Here is a 21429-nt window from a genome sequence, read left to right as displayed (position 1 = left end):
GGGCTATTAGAAACCAGACAGGGCCGTAAAGTATCTTCGAGCAACAATAAATACAGAACATTTTCTTTTAATAATTTTTCATTCTGAATCATTATTATTTTATGGTCGTCAATCAAAATTGTAGACCAATACATTCTTAATACTACTTAAAACTACTTACTTAAAACTTAAAAAAAAAACTAAAGAGAGCTGGCTGGATATTTTAATTCAAAAGACGATTTTAACTAGTTACATAATCAACATATTTTTATTTATTTATTTATTTATTTATTTCGTCAAACCAGCGTAGACTAAATATGCTGCCCAAATATTATAGTGAAAGTTAACTATATCTTATTCTATTCAAATAGTCTTTGAGCATTGACCTTGACATGGTTACATCAATTATTTTACTGTGTTCGTTACAGAGGCTCATCAGACGATTAATAGGACTATATTTGGCATAATTCGTTCTTCGATAATCTATGTAGAAAATGTTAGGGTTTCTCAGGTGCCTAATCGGTGCGTAAAAATTTAGGTTTCCCACTATTTCTTCTGAGTCCACTCGTTGTGATATGATGTCAATAATAAATGAAAACCAGCCTAGTTTACGAAGTGCAAATAATAAAAATTGTTTTTGTACAGATTCAATTTTGTCTTCGTGTGAAGTTATGTAGGGGGACCATACAATACTACAGTATTCGAGAATTGATCTGATGTATGTTATATACAATGTTTTTATTGTGTACGAATCGTGGAAATGGTAACTAAAGCGTTTTATGAAGCTCAACATATTATTTGCTCAATGGATAATTGTATTAAAATGATCAACGAAGGTTAATTTTGAATCTAAGACCACGTCTAAGTCTCTTACTCGTTGACATCTACTGATGGGTTGATTTCCCAGCTTAACACCATTGTTCAATAGTGTTCTTCTTCTTGTAAAAGTCATCAAAGTGCATTTCCTAACATTGAGCTGTAATAAACTCTTAGTGCACCTATTATAAACTATGTTAACTTCATTTTGGAATGTTTGAGAGTCTTCTTCATTCTTTATTACCATATACAGCTTCATATCATCTGCGTAGATAAGTGCCTTAACACTATTAATAAAAACGCAAACGTCATTAACAAATAAAATGAACAAAAGTGGCCCCAAACGAGAGCCTTGAGGAACTCCGGATGTAACAAATATTGGTTTTGAAATTTTCCCATTAAACCTTACTATTTGCGTGCGGTCAGTCAAATATGATCCTAGCCATTTCAATAGCTTGACTTCTATCCCTATTTTTTGAAGTTTAAGAAGCAGTAATGGTATATCAACACAATCGAAAGCCTTACTAAAGCCAGTGTATAGAGTTTCAACTTGATTACCATTATCCATTGCACTCAAAGTGAATGTGACACATTCCAGCAAATTTGTTGTTGTTGATCGTCCTTTGAAAAAACCGTGTTATTTATTCGTAAGTCGTGTCTTTAGTTGTTGAAAAAGTTGGTTTATTATGGCTTCAAAGAGTTTTGGAATGCAAGAAATAATTGTTACTCCACGATAATTTCTTACATCGGATCTATTACCGGATTTGAATATAGGTACAAGAAAAGAGTTTTCCCATATTTTTGGGAACCTTTCTGATTCCAATGACTTATTGAAAAGCCATAAAAGTGGATGAGTTAATTCAGATGCCAATTTTTTTATAAAAACCGGTGGAATTCCGTCAGGACCTGGCCCTTTTGAGACATCAAGCTTATTTAATGCGTCAAAAATTTCAATGTAAGTTAGTTTTCTGACATCACATGGAAATTCTGGAAGAAATGCAAAGAAGTCACGATCTCGGTCGTCCTCAGCTGTTTCAATATAAACTTCTTGAAAAAATGTTGCAAAGAGGTTGCAAATTTTTTCTATGTCATTCCCCACTGTATCGTCAAGGTGCATGCGTGATGGAAAACCATTGCTTTTTAATTTTGTTTTTATGTAATTAAAGAAACTTTTCGGGTTAGACTTTATGTCCGACTCTGTTTTTAAGTTGTAATCTTCAAAAGCGATTTTAACAGTTGAGTTGAGCTGTTCGCAAATGTTCAGATATGTTTCGAGATTAGCGTCAGATTTGTATTTCTTATACATTTTATGTGCCTTCTGTTTTTTTATTTTTTAGATTCTTTATGTTTTGATTAAACCAAATCGGATACTTTGTGTTTATATTTCTCCTTTTTCGTCTAGTTGGTATCTCCTCCTCTATAATTTCATTGATCATCGAGTAAAAAGTCGTCACTGCTACTTCAATGTTTTCCACATTTCTAAATATATCCTGCCAATTGATATAGTTAAGCTTATACCTATTTGATTGGTAATTTGCTTTAGTGTAATCAGAGACTTCCTCGAATTCATATTCAAATGATTTTTGCGTGTTATCTAGAAATATAGAATATTCGATAGCTGTGTGGAAGACTTCATTTTTCTAAAGTGGAGTTAATGATTCAGTCACACAAAAATCTTCGGTCATATTTGTCAACAAGAAATCCAAGAAGCATTTTTGTCGATTATGAACATTGTTTATTTGATTCAACCCAAGACCGGCTATTTTATCAAAAATAAATTGCAGAGTCTTATTATCACCAACAACTGGAAGCAAGATAAATTCATTTTCAGAATCAGTGATAAAGTCCGCATTTCGTTGATTGAAATCTCCGTATATATGGATCTTTGATTCTGGTGCAAAGGAAGATAAAATATTTTCAGCAACTTCAAAGAATTTCTCATAACAACTAAGTTGAGCACGATCAGGGGGGAAGTAAACAGATGCAAATATATGAATCTCTCCCGTAATAAGTGCTTTGACCCACACTTGCTCAAACTCGTCGAATTCTGTTGTTGGAATATGTTCTGAATATATTAATGAATTAATAGCAATAAGGACGCCGCCTCCCGATTTTTTATGGGATTTGATTACGGTCATCTGTGAAGATATTAAAACGATTTCCGAATACTTCCTCGCTTCTAACACTATCATCCCAACTTGTCTCTGTGGCATAATTATCAGATAGATTCGGATTAGTTTCTGTTTTTGATTTTTAGAATCTGTTAGTAAATTGAATTAGTATTAGAATCAAGCACAAAAACTGTTTATTACAGATACTCTTGATCTGAAGGCTCGAAAAAAAATTGAACTTGATTTCGTGGCCCTGATACTAGGCGCTCTCACTGTCATTAACTCCTAATCTTATCAACAAATAAAGCATGATTTAAAACACTCGCCAAAGCTAACCTAGACCCAAAAACATCTGTTTCCAGATACCTGTCCAAGTTAGCGACTTCTCGAGTTCTTGAAAAATGTGTACGAATCGAAAAAAAAGTCGCTCATCATCACCATTCTTATCAACTACCAAATCACCGCCTCATGCTTCCAGAGAGGGTGTTGTGCTGACGATAAGTAACAATACATGTCAGCTTTACAATCAATTGATAAGACACACAAGTTCCCCTATCACCAACTCGGCGTGCTCGGGTCTGATAAGAGATTGCCTGCCAGATATGTTAAGTATCTAATCAGCGAACGCATCACAACAAATCGACTGAAGGTCATATTTATAGAAACTGCCTTTTATGCAATCCTCCCCTTTTTGTTGGCTCCAAATCAAGATCTGGTCTTCACAACAGCCACATTCATCCTCTCGGGCCTGATTCTAAATGTTCAGTAACTGCGCAGCACTAAGTGAGCAGATTGGTTTCTCGCCGCGCTTGTCTCCGTTTTAGAATTCAATTATTTGTTCGTCTTATCTCATGCAGCGGCTGTAGCTGCGTTTGTTTTCAGTTGTGCATGCGTGGGACACAGTCTCTAAACGCTCGCCAACAAAGTTCGCGTAATAAGATACTTTGTTGAGATAAGAGCCCAACTGATACCATTAGACAATGAATCATTTCATTGGTTCATTGAGCTCGAGAGCAGTTATGCATTGCTGTTTTGAATCATCGATTGAAGAGGGCCGAGAACGGTGAAATCTGAGTCATTTAGAAGCAATGCGGGCCGGATGTATTGATTCGGAACATTTTGCGCAATTGGATGATTAGATAACGCAGGACATCTTCATGGGATTTTTTTTTTATATCATTCAAACATTGAAGAAGTTACGGATTTGGCATAGGATTTGTTCATTGTGTTCCACGTTAAAAAAAAATACTTACAAAAATCACTTTTTTTCAAGGGAGGTAACCTCATAACCACTGATACCCATGGATTAGATGAACAATCCTCATGTAATCGACATTCGAACGTACCTGAAAAAAAAAGAAAACAGACTATCAGTTTTTTGAAAATATAGAAACGGAGGGATTAGAAATTACATTCCAAATGTGTAGTCGAAGTCATCCGATATCTTCTGATCTAGCTGAATATTTTTATAATTGATTCTTTCAATTGAATTGGCAAGATTATGAGGGACTAGCTGGATTCGTTTCTCTTACATAATAAATATGGAATGGTAATCGAACCCGAACCCCCGGCATGATAATGTGTGACGCTAACCACTCGGCCACGGGAACACAAATCAGGTTCATACGGCAGATGATATAGGACCAGACGTGATTTCGAGCCAAAAGATGATGCACAATCGGTTGTAGATACCCGATACCCGATTACAACATTTACCCGAACGGACATTTGCATAATCCGAATATAACAAATACCCAAATGCTACATTTACCCGAATGTAACGTATACACGAATGAAGAAGGAAAAATTCCGACAGATCAGATTATGAGTTTTGTCGAATCTTGTGTTGCTGAATAACATTAAATTAAAAAAAACAACATGGAAGAGCAATAAAAATACGAAGTAAAATGAAAAATTGCAATGAGGAAATAAAGATCATTTAGAAATGAACACGGGTTATGGAAAATTTCGAAAATTAGGCATCTAATTTTAATTAAAAAAAAAAAAGCATAAATGCCATGAAAATGTGAAAAGAATTGGTAAGAAAAAAACATGGTACTTAGGTATTAACGCTGCACAATTTTTATCAGGAATTTTCGTGAAGAAATTTATTACAAAATCAATATATCAAATGGGACGAAGACCCCTTCTAACGAGGATAAGGCACCGAGGCGGCCGTGAGTCACCGAGGAGACGCAATCCAAGTCGCCCGCCGATCCGCCGTCGGAAGCGGAGGTCTCTCGCAAGCAAACCTGTGTTTCTCCTGTTGCCCGGTTATTTTGAAACATCTTTTGATTAAGTTAATTTTTGATTTGAGATATATCTCTCATATTTCAATGCGGGAACCCATCGAAGAGCAACATATGATAAGCCATATCAGCTTTAGAACACATAACATTGTAAGTCGTTATCCAGTGGTGGCTCATTTTTCCCCCAAACAGCAAAGTAATTTATAATGCGAAATAATCGCTGAAATCAAACAAAATATATGTTTACCTCTTCTAGAATATGTGAACAGTCGTTCAAACTGATGATTTGTCAAAGATATCAGGTCGGATAAAATGAATTTCAAAGGAGATTCCTTCAAATTGATGCGCGTAAAATTACATCCGAATGGCTACCGTGTGCAGAATTTTTGTTTTATTCATTATTATTAAAAACATTTGAGAGTTTATTGTATAACAGGGTATCTTGAAAAGCTTTATATGTTCGAAGAATAGGATAATCAAGAAGTATCAATTGGTTTCTAGTTAAATTATCGGATTCGGATCACCGGTTCATTTTACTACCCTGGTTCATCTAAACCGCTTTTCCCTTACGAGTTTTTATACCATGAATGTAAATATATGAATATTATTCATCAGGAATAAATGTAGAAATACCATTCAATTAAATATAGCTGTAAATATTACATTTGAGTATATGTTGCATTCGGGTAAATGTAACATTCGAGTAAATGTTCTTTCGGATTATTGGAATTCGGGTGAATGTCTTTCAGCTAGCTGTCGTTTGAGTAACTGTCTTCCGTACAACTGTGCCACAATCTGCACAATCACTGACTTGTGACTCGGCGCATTATTGTGTAGAAGAGCCCAACTTTTTGGATTGAGATGTTCGGGTTTTCTCTAGTTTCTCGACACGGTGAAGAGAGGAATGTTTTAATTAAGGCCCCACCCGATGAAAACTTATTGGCACAGCCGAGCTTAAAAGCGAAGGATTTTCATATTCTGACAATCCTAGCAATTAAACTTCGGCAGTCATCCTGCTAGCATTTAGACGTCGTCGACGACGCGTTCAAAATGGTTTTGATGGTCTTTTTCAAGGCCTAGAGTTTAGGTTAAGTTTTCATAAATGGCCTTTTTCGAGGCTAGAAGCGAATAAACTGCAAAAGTGTCCATTTTAAATCCCTGAAGAGAACATATAATCGCATATGACCGTGTTATAGCTATATCACTAAAAATTAAATATAAAAAAATAAAATCTATATATACAGCCATTCCATGCCAAACCGATATAGTGGTTCTCAGATTTTCGTGAAAAATTGGTAGTTTTGTTCTTTATCGCAACAAATTCGACTCGTATTTTTTTTATTTTTTCATTAAGGTGACCATTTCTATTTCAGGGTTGTCCGAAAAATCAACTTTTTCATCTTTTTTTTTTTTCCAAAAATGACATTTTTTAAAAATTCATAACTTTTGAACTACCCGATTCAGATTCAGATGATCGACATATCAAATTAAAGCCAATCTTTTTTGAAAAAATACTATACCTGCAGACCTTTCTACTATAGAGTTTTCAAAATTCAAAAAACGCATTCTCAAATAATATCCGGTGTTATAAGCGAGCGAATTGATTAAAATTATTTTGTAGTCCCACGCCAACAAAGCGGTCGTGTCTCGGACACTGTCTTCTAAAATTCTGTTTTGCCTAAGAGAACTGTCAACCGGGCATTGAGTTTGAGTTTCCACAAACTGCTGCGGATACTCATACCGATGATATTTGATTTGAAATGGATCCATTTGCCATCACTAGTTCAAAGGGTACGCTTCCCCTAACACTTATTCGACAATAGCAGAATTGACGAATTGTTCAGGTCAATCACGGAGAGCAACTACGAATTGTACAGTCTACCCAAGCCCAAGCTCAAGTTCAATAGCAGAAATGACGAATTGATAATTTTCAAGGGGAGTGGTTACAAGAAAATTTGAGTCTCAGTGCAACCCACTTATTCACCAGACTTGCACACTTTTTCACTTCAGACTTGCACCTTCTTCCACCTCAGGCAGAGTCATTTTCAATTGATTCATTTTAGTCTATCAGGGTGAACTGAACACATAATTAAACATCGATTCATCTGTTACGATCTGGCCCTATGCTGGAGAATGCGGAGAAGTTTGCTGCTTCATTCATAGCAAAATTATTTCAAATCGGTCGTTAAAATTTTTCAAGTGGATTTGGTATCTAAGCTTCGGCTGAGGTTGAACTCAGACCAGTTAAAGAGTGAAGCCGAGGTCGTCAATTTTGGGCTAAATACACCAATCATCAACAATAAATAATTGAATTTTGACTATACCACTAACTAAAAAAATTCTTCCGTATTTGTTTGAAACATAGTTCCTGATTATAGATTTTTCCATTTTCAGATTATATTTCAGACGATTCTAGAGATTTATTATTCTAATTCCTGGTTCGGGTTTTGGATTCTGTATACTAATTTCGAGAACTAAACTACAAATTCATAGAAATTCAGCTCATGATTTGATTCAAATGATTATTATAACGGCACGGTGAACAAGACTTTGTCTGATCGGATGAAAAGTTATTTGTCTTGCAACAATCTCACAATGTCCATAACTATTATGGGCTTACAGCTCCAGAAATATCCCAGATAGTAACAGAATCATTTCACGGTTCCAAAGCGCCACATTCGTAATGGTTCGGAGATGTATTTGCAAACGCGGCAAACTACCACTTGTTTTTATTAGAAAAGTCGATTAACATTATAAAACGGATGTTTTGCACAATGTCATAAAGCTAAACATGGAAAGATTGAACGGGAATGATCATAGCATGTTGTTACGCCTTCTCATACTGCGAATCTGGTTCAGAACTGGTGTCGAGATAATCTGACCGACTTGTTGATCAAAGATGAGTGGTCTCCAGATCTGAGCCCCTTGGAACATTTCGTATGGCCATAATACTGTCAAAGCTAAACGACAGTGTCTACGTTACTACTTTGGTCCAGTTGAAGGCCGTGATCCTCCGAATTCGGGACGGAATGCCTAAGGAAGTTGTGCGTGCCGCCTGCGACGGGTTCGAATAACGTTTGAAGCTGATTAAAGGTTAAAGGCGATGTTATTCCGAAACATATGCAGAAAATGATCAACATACCACTACCTTTCATTCAAAACAATAACCAATAAAATTTTAATACTTTATGTCAAATAATCGAAGTTTGAATTTTCATGAGAATATATTGTACACGGTTTAAACATACTTCTGGAGCGTTTAACCCATTCTCACCCCTGTACCCGGCAGAGCACTCAACATGTTCAACTTGGCGAATAAAATTCTAAATTATTCGGTGAAAACACGTATGTCGGGTTCAAAGTTTGTTCAAAGTACATCCCTAAGGATGCGCTGCTCCTTAACACGTTGAGCCCCGAATTTTCCTTGCTGTGCTTTCTACTCAACCCGCATCAAGAGCCTTTGCACAATAGAAGTGTCGATCCCAGCTCTCAAAGATACTTTTTGTATAAATAGGAAATACTCAGAAATTCGACTAGAAGGTAGTCACATTTGATGTAACATCCGAAAACGAATCGCATATATTTTTATTTTCTTATTTTGTAACTGCCAGTCCCAGTCAGTCAGTGCTTTCTTACCAAAAAGACCCTAGAGACCGACGCGGGGCTCATCGTGTTAAACTGCATATGCTTTAGCACACCTTCTCGGTTCACATAACCTTGTCACGTTGGACCCGCTATAATCGATGCAAACCGTATGGTTCTGTTTGTGTTTTGTTTTTCTGTTTTCTATACTTCCAAAGAACTATTAACACCACCTTCTTCATTGTTATTCGACAAGTAAAGATCCCTTCCGAAGAAGCTGACTCACGTTTTTTTAATGATTGCTATTGTTGTGCGTTCGGTTTTTTACCTTCCAATGAATGGGCGTTGTTTTTCGCAAGCATTCCTCTAACATATAACAGCAATTTTATAAATACTTGACTCATGGTATTGCAAGCCGAATCGGGTTTAGACATAAGCACAGAACGAAACGTTATTTGGTTTTTATCCGGCCACTTGCACTTGGTACCCTCAATCGGTGCCACATTAACCGCAACGAATTGGTCGGACTCGAACTCGCATTGGCCGTTTGCGCCCTGCTTAAATTTCTTCACTAGAACATGAGATGTTATGAGCTTCGCTTATTCAAACCCGATCGTAAAAGAACAGTACAGGACGAAAAGCAAGAAAGGGACAGAGCTCATAAGTGCATTAATAAGTCAGTGCATGAATTAGAGGCTTGTTACCTCGGTTCGCACAGTTCGAAAATGGCAGCGGTAGAATTCCAACGAATTGCTGCGCCTTTTGTGCTTGCGAAAGGCTATCCGTTTATTGGTTCTTTGTGCCCAGCAGCACATGAATCAACCGATTTCGCTCGAAATAGTAAGTGGAATTTCCTGTTCTCGGTTTAGAACCATGTCGAAAGAGTATCAGTAGCGGAGAGGTTCATTTCATTCACGACACTAATCACCTAAATTAGGTCTGTTTGGCGACTGCGCGAATATATTTTTATGGTATGCGTCAGTCAAGGGGCAGCATCCTTCCGCATTTTGGGTGTCCAAAATCCACAGTTTTCCATGAGTGATTTGAATGCCAGCATAAGCTACACTTATTGTCTTATTTTCTGATGATCAATAGGGAATTAGGCGGCTGCTAATTTTCCGGAAGCAAAATCTACTGTATGCTTCGCCTAATATACGTGAGATCATAACACATAGGTACCGTGTGTAAATCTATCGCTCCACATAAACTAAGCCACAATCAAGCCGTGTGATTTTCGTGCCTCGAAATGCAACGAACCGTAAAATCTGAAATAATTTTCGGGCACCCAAAACCGTAACAGGAAATTAAAAACCCAAAACAGTTTGCTTCAATTTCCGAATTGGGTTTAGAGCAGCTTCTCTATTTGTACACCTTGTGTAGCCTACTAAAACAATATGTTAATCATCCAACAGATATCGATCAGTTGCTATAGAGTAAGGTGCGCGCAAGAGGCGATGCCTGAGTTCAACTAAGCAAATCGAAGTCGAGGCCATAAGCTCGTCTGGAAATCACATTCGAGGCAGCCGTTCACCAGGAAGCCGTGAAATTAGCTGGGTTTCGTAAAGTACGATTCGAGAACTACTATTTTAGTCGATTAAACGCAAAACAATTGCGGTTGAATTTGTATAGCAATGTTTCATTTATTTCTCGAATTCTAGAATATTTAGTGTGGATAAGTTTTAAAAATTTCACGCTTTTTTTCTTTTTTACTATTGTGTCCTTCGTTTTCCAACGTTCTCGAGCTTGCTCAGTATACTATCGGAATTTTTCATTCTGATGTTTGTTATGTTCAATTTATTGAATTCAATTACTAACATTTCTCGTTTGGTTTCTATTTACTGTTATTTTTTAGCACTGTTAGAAAAACATCTTTTCATGGAGTTCTTTAAGTGCCATCAAAGACCAGGTTTCCATTCAATTTCCGATTTTTATATTTAGATTGGGATTTCACTTCGTGACTCAGATTTTAGAATTGGATTCCCTAATCAGATTCAAAAAAGTAAACAAAAAAGGATACAGAAAATTGGTATGAATTCCAATTGCTAATTTCGGGTTTCAAATTCCAGATCACGATATCAGACAATTTAACCCTCGATCCAATTTGTATTCCCTTAGAACTGTTTGAGAAAATTGCTCATCTTAACGCACCAAGAGTTCATATTCTGATTTGTGCATATATTTAGACTTTTGATTCAACATTTCAGGATTTGATTTTGATTCTCTTATTTACTGTTAGATTATCATCCCTGAAGACAGTTCCAAGTTTTTTAATCCCGAATAAAAATAATTGAATGATGTGCTTTGCTTATTTGAATTCGTAGTACCTACTCTTATTCGACTAGTATTAAAAATATCTAAATATATTTACAAAAATGCCATCATTGTAATAGAAAATCCTTAACGTGAAACAATCTGTTCAATATTCCTCGCAGAAAACTTGATACTCTATTAGGGAATACATATTCATTTTGAACGGAAAAATTCATTTCATAAATCATAGTTCTTTATTTTTATGTAAAAGTGTGTTCATTACTCCCTAAAATGTAAAGCTTTAAATCTAAAGATTTAGATCTAAAATTGAGATTTGGAACTCAAATCCAGAATTTCGAATTGAGTGTTAAGACGCCAAATACCAGGTTCTAGATTCCAGATTACAAGCTCCAAATTCACAATTATGAAGTATATGGTATTTGCACCTCGAAACATTTCAATTTATATTTAAATATTATTTTTTTTCCATTTGAAAGATCATTCATCATCTTCTTCTTCTTCAATGGCACTAACGTTCCTAGAGGAACTTCGCCGTCTCAACGTAGTATTACTTGCGTCATTTTTATTAGTACTTCATCATATTTCGATATTTCAAACACCGGATGAAAGGTCTGGATTCTGAATTCCAAATATAAGATTTCACAATTCTGATTCCAAATTCTTGATTTGAATTTCTCAAGACTCCAAGACTCGGTGTCTTATTTTAAAATTTAGATTCTACATCCAGACTCCAGATCAAATTCTACAAATTCCATACCCCATATACAAATCACAGGTTCAAGATTTACATCCCACAACCAGATTCTGATTCCTATATGTGAATACACGCCAAGAAAATATGCACTCGTTAGTGAGTAATAACGTATCAAATGTTCGAGATTACTTTTCGATACACTCCTTGCAGATTCAACCACCTTCCCAATATATTTACAAATTTTAGGAACAGATTTGAGATTACAGATTCCACATCCAGATTCGGATATCATATACCGGATGTATTCCTAATCCCAATTTGTCAAATTGAAAAAGCCGGACCTCAGATTCAGGTTCGGGAACCTTCTACGCATACGGTCGAATCTCAACTATGACAGTGTTCTTGCGTTGGACTCTGTAACACTGGTTCTAATTCAAAAAGTACGCTACTTTGAACGACTCTGTTCTAGTTCTGGATTCCATATGAAAAATGGAAATATGGTACTGAATACAGTTGTAAAACATTAACATTAGTGTAATAGAGGGAAATGGACTTTTAAGTCTACGGCCTCTATAAAACTAGCAATAAGTGGAATTTTGCAACATTTGAGAGTAAAAAAAACTTAAAAGTTATTGTTTGACATCTAACTCTTATCATTTATTTCGTTGCAATATCATGTTAACTACTCACTGATGAGCCTTCAATTAGAATCTTCAAAAGCCAGATATCAGAAAAATATCAATTATTGTTCATTAATGTAATTTGTAATGTAAAATGTAATTTCAACTCATAACATAAATTCATTCGCACTATTACATTTATTAATTTTTTTTATCCGACCGATTACCCTTTTCTTCATTGACTATCATTTCTATTTGTCACTTCGTTGAAACTATCCCAAAAGGTGTCATGAGCCTCTATTTAAGTGACTTTCAACACATTTCGGCTGGTTCGTCACTTTTACTTCCATTTTTGAAAGAATGTCGGGAGTGAGCATGAGAGGTATGGATGTTACCACTACGCCAGATCGCCTTCTCAAAAAGATTTAATTCAGTTTCGTTTCTTTTGCTTCCTTTAATTTGATTTGTGATGAAGTAAATGTATTCTCTCTTAGATCATCTTCCCTGAAGACAGTTCCACGTTAAAAAATCTCGAAAAAAATTATTGATAATTCTTTGCTCATTTGAATTCGTAGTACTTACTCTTACTCGACTAGTATTAAAAATATTCAAATATATTTACAAAAATGTCATAATTGTAACAGAAAATCCTTAACATGAAAAAATCTGTTCAATATTTCTCGCAGAAAACTTGATACTCTATTAGGGAATACATATTCATTCTGAACGATAAATTTAATCATAGTAACAGTGCGTTCATTACTCCCTAAAATTAAGCTTTATTTGCTTCATGCACACATGCTGTTTCTCCCAGTTTCGCATTTGCAAATCAAGAGCCAAATATCCGGCCATCCGACCTCGATGTTTTCCGGATATCCGATATCCGTCCAAAATACTATCCAAGCTATCACTGGAAAAAAGTTAATCATCGGAAATATTGCCCCTTATTATGTAAATTAAATCGAACGGTCAATTTGATCTCCATAACTATCCACCGAACAAATTTTCGTATTTTTTAAATCGATAGAATCTTAACGAAACGAGTTCTTTCTCGAACATCATGTGTGGCGAATTTCATATTTTGAAATGTTGCCGGAATGTTCCCCAAAGCAAAATATCAGGAATTCAACAAGCAAACCAAACAGCTCCAAAAATTATGCCGACAGCTTTCACCGGACTGTATTTATAGCAGCAAATAGTACTAACGAGCAAAATTCTGTTCAACTAAAATTACATAATAGGGCCGAATATTTAATTTTAGAAATTTCCAACTTCTTATTCATTACTGTATTTCTTGAAAGAAATCTGCACAATTAATTCAAATTACTCACCATAGTTTTGAAATAAAAATAACAATACTTCATTAAAACTTGCATTCGCAGTCTTCAAAGGTGATGTTTTCTCCTAAAATTTAGTTTTTATTGATTTTTCTTAATGTTTGAACCTTCATGTTTTCACAGGATGTAGCATTTTTAACTGTACATTTTACAAATGATATACCGGGAGAAAACATTATTGAAATTGTTGTAGTGACAATTTTTTTTGCTTTATAACAAGTTGTGGTCGAACAACTGGATGTGTTAACATAAAATCTAAAAGGAAATATTAAAAAGGAAACTTCAATTGAGCAATATCTACTCTTACAACTAATATGTTCTATTGAGGTTAGCATAAACACCTTATAAAATGATCACGGCAACAGTTGAAGCCATCCCTGGTTTAGCGAGTTTAAATTTGGTTGATTGAAACGCAAGTTTATCATGCACAGTTGAGAGTTTTTATCAGCTATTATGATCAGTGTCTTACAAAGTCGATCCCATTGACGAACCGTCACTCAATAAAGAACCTACCGCATTTCAAGATGCGCCTTATTCACGTTGGCTCAATATATTGCTGCTCGTTTTTCACGCTCAATTAAAAAATATGTCTTCTCCTTCGTACCTCCTCCTTTCACTTGACGCTCATTCATTACATTCTTCACACTGAAACGAAGTTTTCAATCGTCGTTTCCAGATCGAATCGAAACATTCATTTATTCGAGCAGTTTAAAGGGTGTGTCACATCAAATTGCATCACGGAAAAAACTCTGTAGAAATTCGCCCAGTAGACCGATCCTTTTGAAAATTTTAGACAGTAAAATAAAAACTATTAAACAACTTTTGGCATTTTCTTTTTATTCATACTTCGAGCCCAAGCCCGTATGCTCGCACTTTCCTCTTTACCCCGTCCATAAGGTTCTGTACAACGTCAGGTTGTAGTTTTTTTTTTTGAACAGAAATCCATTTTCTCTTGAAGTCCGCCTCCGAACTTTTGGGTTCTTCCGGAGGGCCTGCTTCATAATCGCCCAATATTTCTCTATTGGGCGAAGCTACGGCGCGTTGGGCGGGTTCATTTCCTTTGGCACGAAGGTGACCCCGTTGGCTTCGTACCACTCCAACACGTCCTTTGAATAGTGGCACGAAGCGAGATCCGGCCAAAAGATGGTCGGGCCCTCGTGCTGCTTCAATAGTGGTAGTAAGCGCTTCTGTAGGCACTCTTTAAGATTAACCTGCCCGTTTACCGTGCCGGTCATCACGAAGGGGGCGCTCCGCTTTCCGCAAGAGCAGATCGTTTGCCACACCATGTACTTTTTGGCAAACTTGGATAGTTTCTGCTTGCGAATCTCCTTCGGAACGCTGAATTTGTCCTCTGCGAAGAAAAACAACAGGCCCGGCAGCTGACGAAAGTCCGCTTTGACGTAGGTTTCGTCGTCCATTACCAGGCCATGCGGCTTCGTCAGCATTTCGGTGTACAGCTTCCGGGCTCGCGTCTTCCCCACCATATTTTGCCTTTCGTCGCGGTTAGGAGCCTTCTGAACCTTGTATGTACGCAGGCCCTCCCGCTGCTTGGTCCGCTGGACGAATGAACTTGACAAATTCAGCTTATTGGCGACATCCCGGACCGAACTTCTCGGATCACGTCTAAACTGCTTAACTACGCGCTTTTGATCTTTTTCACTGACGGAGCATCCATTTTTGCCGTTCTTCACCTTCCGGTCGATGGTTAGGTTCTCGAAGTATCGTTTTAGTACTCTGCTGACCGTGGATTGGACGATTCCCAGCATCTTACAGATGTCCCGATGTGACAACTCCGGATTCTCGAAATGAGTGCACAGGATTAATTCACGACGCTCTTTTTCGTTCGACGACATTTTTCCAAATTTACGAAAAATTGACAGTGAAGCATGGCCAACGTGATCTATACACTCTTATCTGATTATAAGCGAAAGCTGAAGATATAATTCCTAAAAATTAAATTTCTACAGCGTTTTTTCCGTGATGCAATTTGATGTGACACACCCTTTATATCCAAGGGTTGGGCGAGGAGAAGGGTTGTGCAGTAGGTCAACCCCAGTAATCAGGCGCCGATGGTGTAAGTGTGACTGCTATGCCCTCCAAGGAGCATGTAATAGACGAAATTCATTTCAACTCGTCTGGTCATTGGCTACACCATCTTAGTTAAACTTTGTGGGTGTAAAAAAATGGCCATTCAACACGTTGAGCCCCAAATTTTCCTGCTACGCTTTCCATTCAGCCCGGATCAAAAACATTTCCACAATATAAGTGTCGGTCCCCGCTTCCAAAGATATTTTTTTGTGTGAAAAGAAAATAGTTAGTAATTCGTCTATAGAGTAGGCACATATCGTAAAACATCTGAAAACAAACAATTTTGTTTCATATTTCCTCAACTGTCAGTCCAACCCAGTGACCAACGTTTACTAACGAAAAACTCAACGTCAATCCCTAGGGACCGACACAGGGCTCGACGTGTTAAGCAACTTTACATACTTAAAAATTCAAAAAAAAATCTAGACCACTTATAGAAGAAGGTTTTTACAAAAATTTCTAGCTCAAAAACTATAAAACCTTCAAAATTATGGTCAAAGAATGAAATGTAGAAAAAAATTTAAATTTTCATTAAAAACATCTAACATATCTGTATGGTCCATGATAGAACATATATCTTAATATCGCATTTATATCAAATATATCGACTGTCATTTCAGAGACTGAAGTTTTTTTTTATCCCATTTGTTTATTTGTTTAGGCTCATTACCCTTTTAGCTGTAACAGAGCCGGGTTTTAATCGTATACATGTTTTTATGGATTCTATAAATTGTACATTACACAAAGGTAGCCATTTAGCCGTAAGAGTATTTTTTTCTGTTCCATTACATTATGGTAAATTACACAGTAGTAGCTATTTATGCGTAAGAGTGTTCTTTTCTGTTCTTCCATTGTTCAGCAGACCGGACAGGTGAAATTGATTGTTGGATTATTAATAGCAAAACAGCCCGATGTTTCTTGCGAAACAGAGCAGTTGTATGGATGAATCGATCTACAGTCGACCGTGGATCGATATCCATCGCTGATGATTGTTGCGTGGACGTAGTTATTCTATAACAACACAAAGATGGTCGATTGAGGGCCCTTAGTTTTGAACTCACGATCGATCGCTTAGTACGCGAACGGGCAACCAATGTGGTTGCGAAGACCCCCAAAAAGAGACTGAAGTTGACAGCAATGAGTCGAGGAGATCCGGATCGGGGTAGGCAGAATAGAGCACAAGAAGAAAAGTCGTCAAACTGCGGTCGTTCCAAGTGTTGTAGAATATATTGAATACGTTGTGAAATTCATCGTGTTTTCATTTATAGTCCGAATCGTACAATATCATGAATATGAAAATAAAAAAAAAAATCCGTTCTTCTCAACTCATATTCGAGATCCGGAGATTCATCCACAAACGAGAAGCTATTCCTTCTCAATTGAATGAGAGTAAAGTACTGAGGAAAGAATGAACCAATTATTTTTACGACCTCCGCTCTCTCCAGTAATGTCTCAATTTTGGGAAAAAAGAAAAGCACAGGATGCTTAGTCGAGTGAAAAGGCAAATTATCTAAGATACAGACGCGATTCCAAGCCAAAAATTAACACACGATCTGTGGCTTGTACCTCGGTGCATTTTCGTTTAAAAGAGCCCAGCTTTCTGGATTGAGATATTCGGTCGAATTTGAAGGATTCGGTGTTGCTATACTCTAAGAAAATATTTTCCAGTATCCAAAAATAAACTACTTATAGATAATGGTTAGAGCCCCGGAATCTTATTGATGCACCATGCTATACAATACTGAATAATTTGTTATTGGACTTTTTTTTAAATTTAAGTTTGCCATCGAAGCGGTTTTTCAAAAATGTCCATTTTTAATATTTAAATATATTGATCTTAGAGAGGTCGGTTCCGATTGAGGACAACATTCAATCAGGACAAGGTGATAAACATTCCACATGTATAGGTCAACAAGAACACAGCTTCACGTCTTCCACACTCAACGCGACCCACATTACACCGACGTTCATCCAATTTATCACTTAATCAGGTTATCCTCTGCTTCCGCAAAAACATCCTCAGCTGTAATCTCCGCGAAACATCGGTACACGCACTCGGGATGGAGTATTTTTAGAACCAAGAACTATTTGCTCCATCCATCCGCGCTAGAGACGGCTAGATCGAGCTGCTCCTAGAACATGTGCCTTCTCTGGGAAGTCGTGAGCTCTCGGCTCCAATTGGTACAAATTGGCCTCAATCACCAGCGCTGATCCGCTGGCGGCGGATTATCATAGAAATCGCAGAAAGTATTCTTATGCATTTCGCGCTCTATAAAAGCTAGTCGGATCAGCTGCGCACACGTTAGTTGTGTGGTCCAGCATGGCGAAAATAGATCCACTTCGGTTGCAGAACCAACACCACCGCTCGATCATCGTGCTGTCCCTGCTGCTGGCGTTGTCCGTTGTGTGGAGTGGTGCAGTGGTCGGACAGTGTGCGTGTGGAATTCGGCAATCGGCCAACCAGTCCGTCGTGCCAGGAGAGCAGATCGAACCAGGCGAATGGCCCTGGCAGGTGGGGATCTACTGGTGGCCGGGATCGAAGTTAAATCCCCCGAAGAGAATTTGCGAGGGTGCCCTGCTGAATCCCGACGGATGGGTGCTGACAGCGGCAAACTGTCTGAAGGGAGCGGATGGAAGCTTGCTGGGAATCGAAGGTATGGTGGGCCACGTCGGACTGGTGGCGTTGCAACAAAGTACCGAAGGTTCACGGAGGTTCGCGGTTGAGAATGTGAGGATGAACGATGAACTGGATTTGGCACTGGTAAAACTTGATGTTGGTGAGGAGTGGGATGGTATGTCGATTTGCTTGAACGATGGTATTGAGGATTGGGACAATTTGTATGGGAATTCGGTGTATGTACTGCAACAGAGTCATCGCCACCGCTTAGGTGGATTCGAAATAGTAAGGCTGGAATTGGAGAAGGAAGTCATGTGCTACGGATCAACGCTCGCTGTCAAAGCGAAAGCGATTAGTGATAACAGCATCAAGCTGAAAACCAGAGGTGAGATGAATTGTTGTTCACGAGAGTTACAAAACATTTATTCTTAATCCACTTAGGCACCAATTATCGCGAAACTGCCAGAGGAACACCCCTCTACGTCTACAAACCCGAAGGGTGGTCCCTTCTTGGAATCTCGAACAAAATTCGATCTTCCATCCCAGACACCTTCTGCCAGCCGGGGGATTACGAATCGTTTCTCAACACCAATCAAAACGAGGTGTACCAATGGATTTACAGCAGCCTCGATGAAGACATCAACAGCAGTGTAGAGACCTCCACCGAGTGAACATCAATTGTCTTTACAAATCAGTGATTCAAAGCAAATTGAATGGAACAAAAAGCAAAAAAAAAAAAACAAAACAAACCTAGCGAAATGTGCATAAAACAGGTCAATAAACTAAAACAAATGGTAAAATTCTCATTATTGGCTATTATTGCCCCCCGTCAGTCGGCGAAGAAAGAATCTACAAAGCATCTCATCGCAGGAGAATGAAAGAAAACCTACATTCGAGCTGACAAAATTTCAGGAAATTACCCGAGACCGGTGCCGGTTACCACCGGTACGTAACTGACCGGAAATGCAAATTCTGCGTGTCGTGTGTTTATGTTTCTCTTTCGAATGGAATCGAAAGCTGATCACCCTGTGAAGCGTGTTGATCGAGTGTAGCCAGGGCGGGCACATTAATGCCAATGTTTATGCGCAAACGTCCGTCCGCCAAACTGACAATAGAATATGAGAAATTGATGGATAAATCGATTGACGCCAAGTGAAAGAGAAAGCCCATCGGTTGGAAGAGAAAGAGGGAACACAAAATGAAGTGCAATTTATGTGCACTTCCGTGAGTGTTTGTGTGCAATTAGAGACGAGGGTTCGGAGACCTTTTTGCGAGAACTTTGAATGCTTCTCAAGACAGGCGGCAGTCTCAGCTTCGTTAATTAACTTCCGGTCGATGCATCTTGTAATAGGAGTTTTGCTTGGGATAGGAATGGTAACAGTACACTAGAATTGTTTCTGAATGGAACGTATTTTTTTTCTTCTTCCGAGACACCGCCATAGAGCAACGAAAAGATTAGGCCAGTCTTTCACAGAATGGAGGCAATATGACCCACCTTTTTTTTTGCACTCAGTAGAGAGTGGCACCTATTACAAGCTCTTATATTGCACAGTACATAAATTTCACTGAATTTCTTCACGTGGAAGTTATGTTTGCAATCATAAAAAAATCCTTGTTGTCTTCAGATTTATAATAATAATAACTCAGACAAAATTGTGTACTTTTGTGAGATTCGGATTTCTGATCCAGACTCTTGATTCCCGATAGACTCCTGATTATAGAAGCAGGTTCATATTCCAGATTTTGATGAACAATTCCAACACAAGATACTAGATCTTGTATTACGATGTCGAATTGGGACTCCAGATTGAAAATTCGTAATTCGAAATGTCACATTTACTGATACTGATACCGAAGTCGAATTTCTAGTTACTTAAAACTGATTTTAGATTCATATATAAATTCTGTATTCCAGAATCAGATTCTAAATTTGTTTCGTTCGTATTGTAGAGTTCATTTTTTGTAGAGGATTTTTCTGAGTAGCGTTCCATGATGAATATATAGCCGGTCTGACGTGTGTTGTGAGATTTTTGTATTAACGTTTCGACCAGTGAAATCGATAATTTGCAAATATCATACTAACATTCCTTCCCTTCCCCTGGTGACTGTAAGGACGTGACCGGCGCCGTTATTGACCATTTAAAGTTCGAATCACCGAGAATTGCACAACGAGAAAGATTTGCTAGTTCCAAGCGTCATTCTGTGTGTACTTTGTACAATTTGGTTGGTTCAGGTCAATCACGGAGAGCAGCTACAAATTGTACAGTCTACCCAAGCTCAAGCTCAAGGATTTTTCTGAGTAGCGTTCCACTGCAAGTTCTTTACGTTTACCTGATGTATAGATATGAAAACGGAATTTACATATTAATAGTTATAGATGCTCATGTAAAAAAGTTAAAAGTCATATCGATCGTGACTTCTTAATTTTTTTTTATCTGTGTTATAGTGACTTTCAACTCATTTGGCTGGTTCGTCTCTTTTACTTCCATTTTTGGAAGAATGTCGGGAGTGAGAATTCAACTCGTGACCTTTAGCGTGAGAGGCATGGATGTTACCACTACGCCAGATCGCCTCCACAGTGACTTCTTAAGTTTTTGGTATCAGTCAAACAAATCCAAGCCACAATTTTTCTTGTATTGAAAATTGTGGATTTTGTAACTATGAGTTACGATCTGCAGACTTGACTGGTTTTTTGCTACTAACTACTGAAAAATCCACTTCCGACCGATTGTAAAGCGGTTAGAGAGCTTTAATTCAATTGACAGTAACAATCATGTTTAATATGAACTTTTAGGATAAAATTAATCAGCCATTCCATGTCAAACCGATATAGTGGTTCTCAGATTTTCACGAAAAGTGGTAGTTTGGTTCTTTATCGCAAAACATTAGACCCGCATTTTTTATTTTTTCAGTAGGGTGACCTTTTCCTTCTTAGGGTTGTCCGCAAAATCAACTTTTTCCCCTTTTTTCCAAAAATGACTTTTTTCAAAATTTCATAACTTTTTAACTACTAGACCGATTCAGATGATCGACACATCAAATTAAAGCCAATCACCTGGTTTTTT

The 21429-nt window shown here is 37.6% G+C and overlaps 2 protein-coding genes across 3 annotated transcripts in view; one reads left to right on the top strand and one right to left on the bottom strand.

Moving 5' to 3' along the window:
- LOC129774743 (mucin-2) overlaps nt 1–21429 on the bottom strand; it is a 198414-nt gene that overhangs the window by 155320 nt on the left and 21665 nt on the right. The gene's annotated exons all lie outside the window — the stretch shown is intronic.
- LOC129774745 (serine protease 28-like) lies at nt 18041–19170 on the top strand. Its single transcript, XM_055778676.1, has 2 exons — nt 18041–18749; nt 18806–19170. Exons 1-2 carry the CDS (start codon nt 18068–18070, stop codon nt 19033–19035), a joined length of 912 nt encoding a protein of 303 aa, XP_055634651.1. The 5' UTR covers nt 18041–18067; the 3' UTR covers nt 19036–19170.

Source organism: Toxorhynchites rutilus, chromosome 3 (assembly GCF_029784135.1).
Source record: "Toxorhynchites rutilus septentrionalis strain SRP chromosome 3, ASM2978413v1, whole genome shotgun sequence".
NCBI lineage: Eukaryota > Metazoa > Arthropoda > Insecta > Diptera > Culicidae > Toxorhynchites > Toxorhynchites rutilus.
The sequence above is the reverse complement of the archived record's forward strand: the minus strand, read 5'-3'. Positions and strand labels throughout refer to the sequence as shown.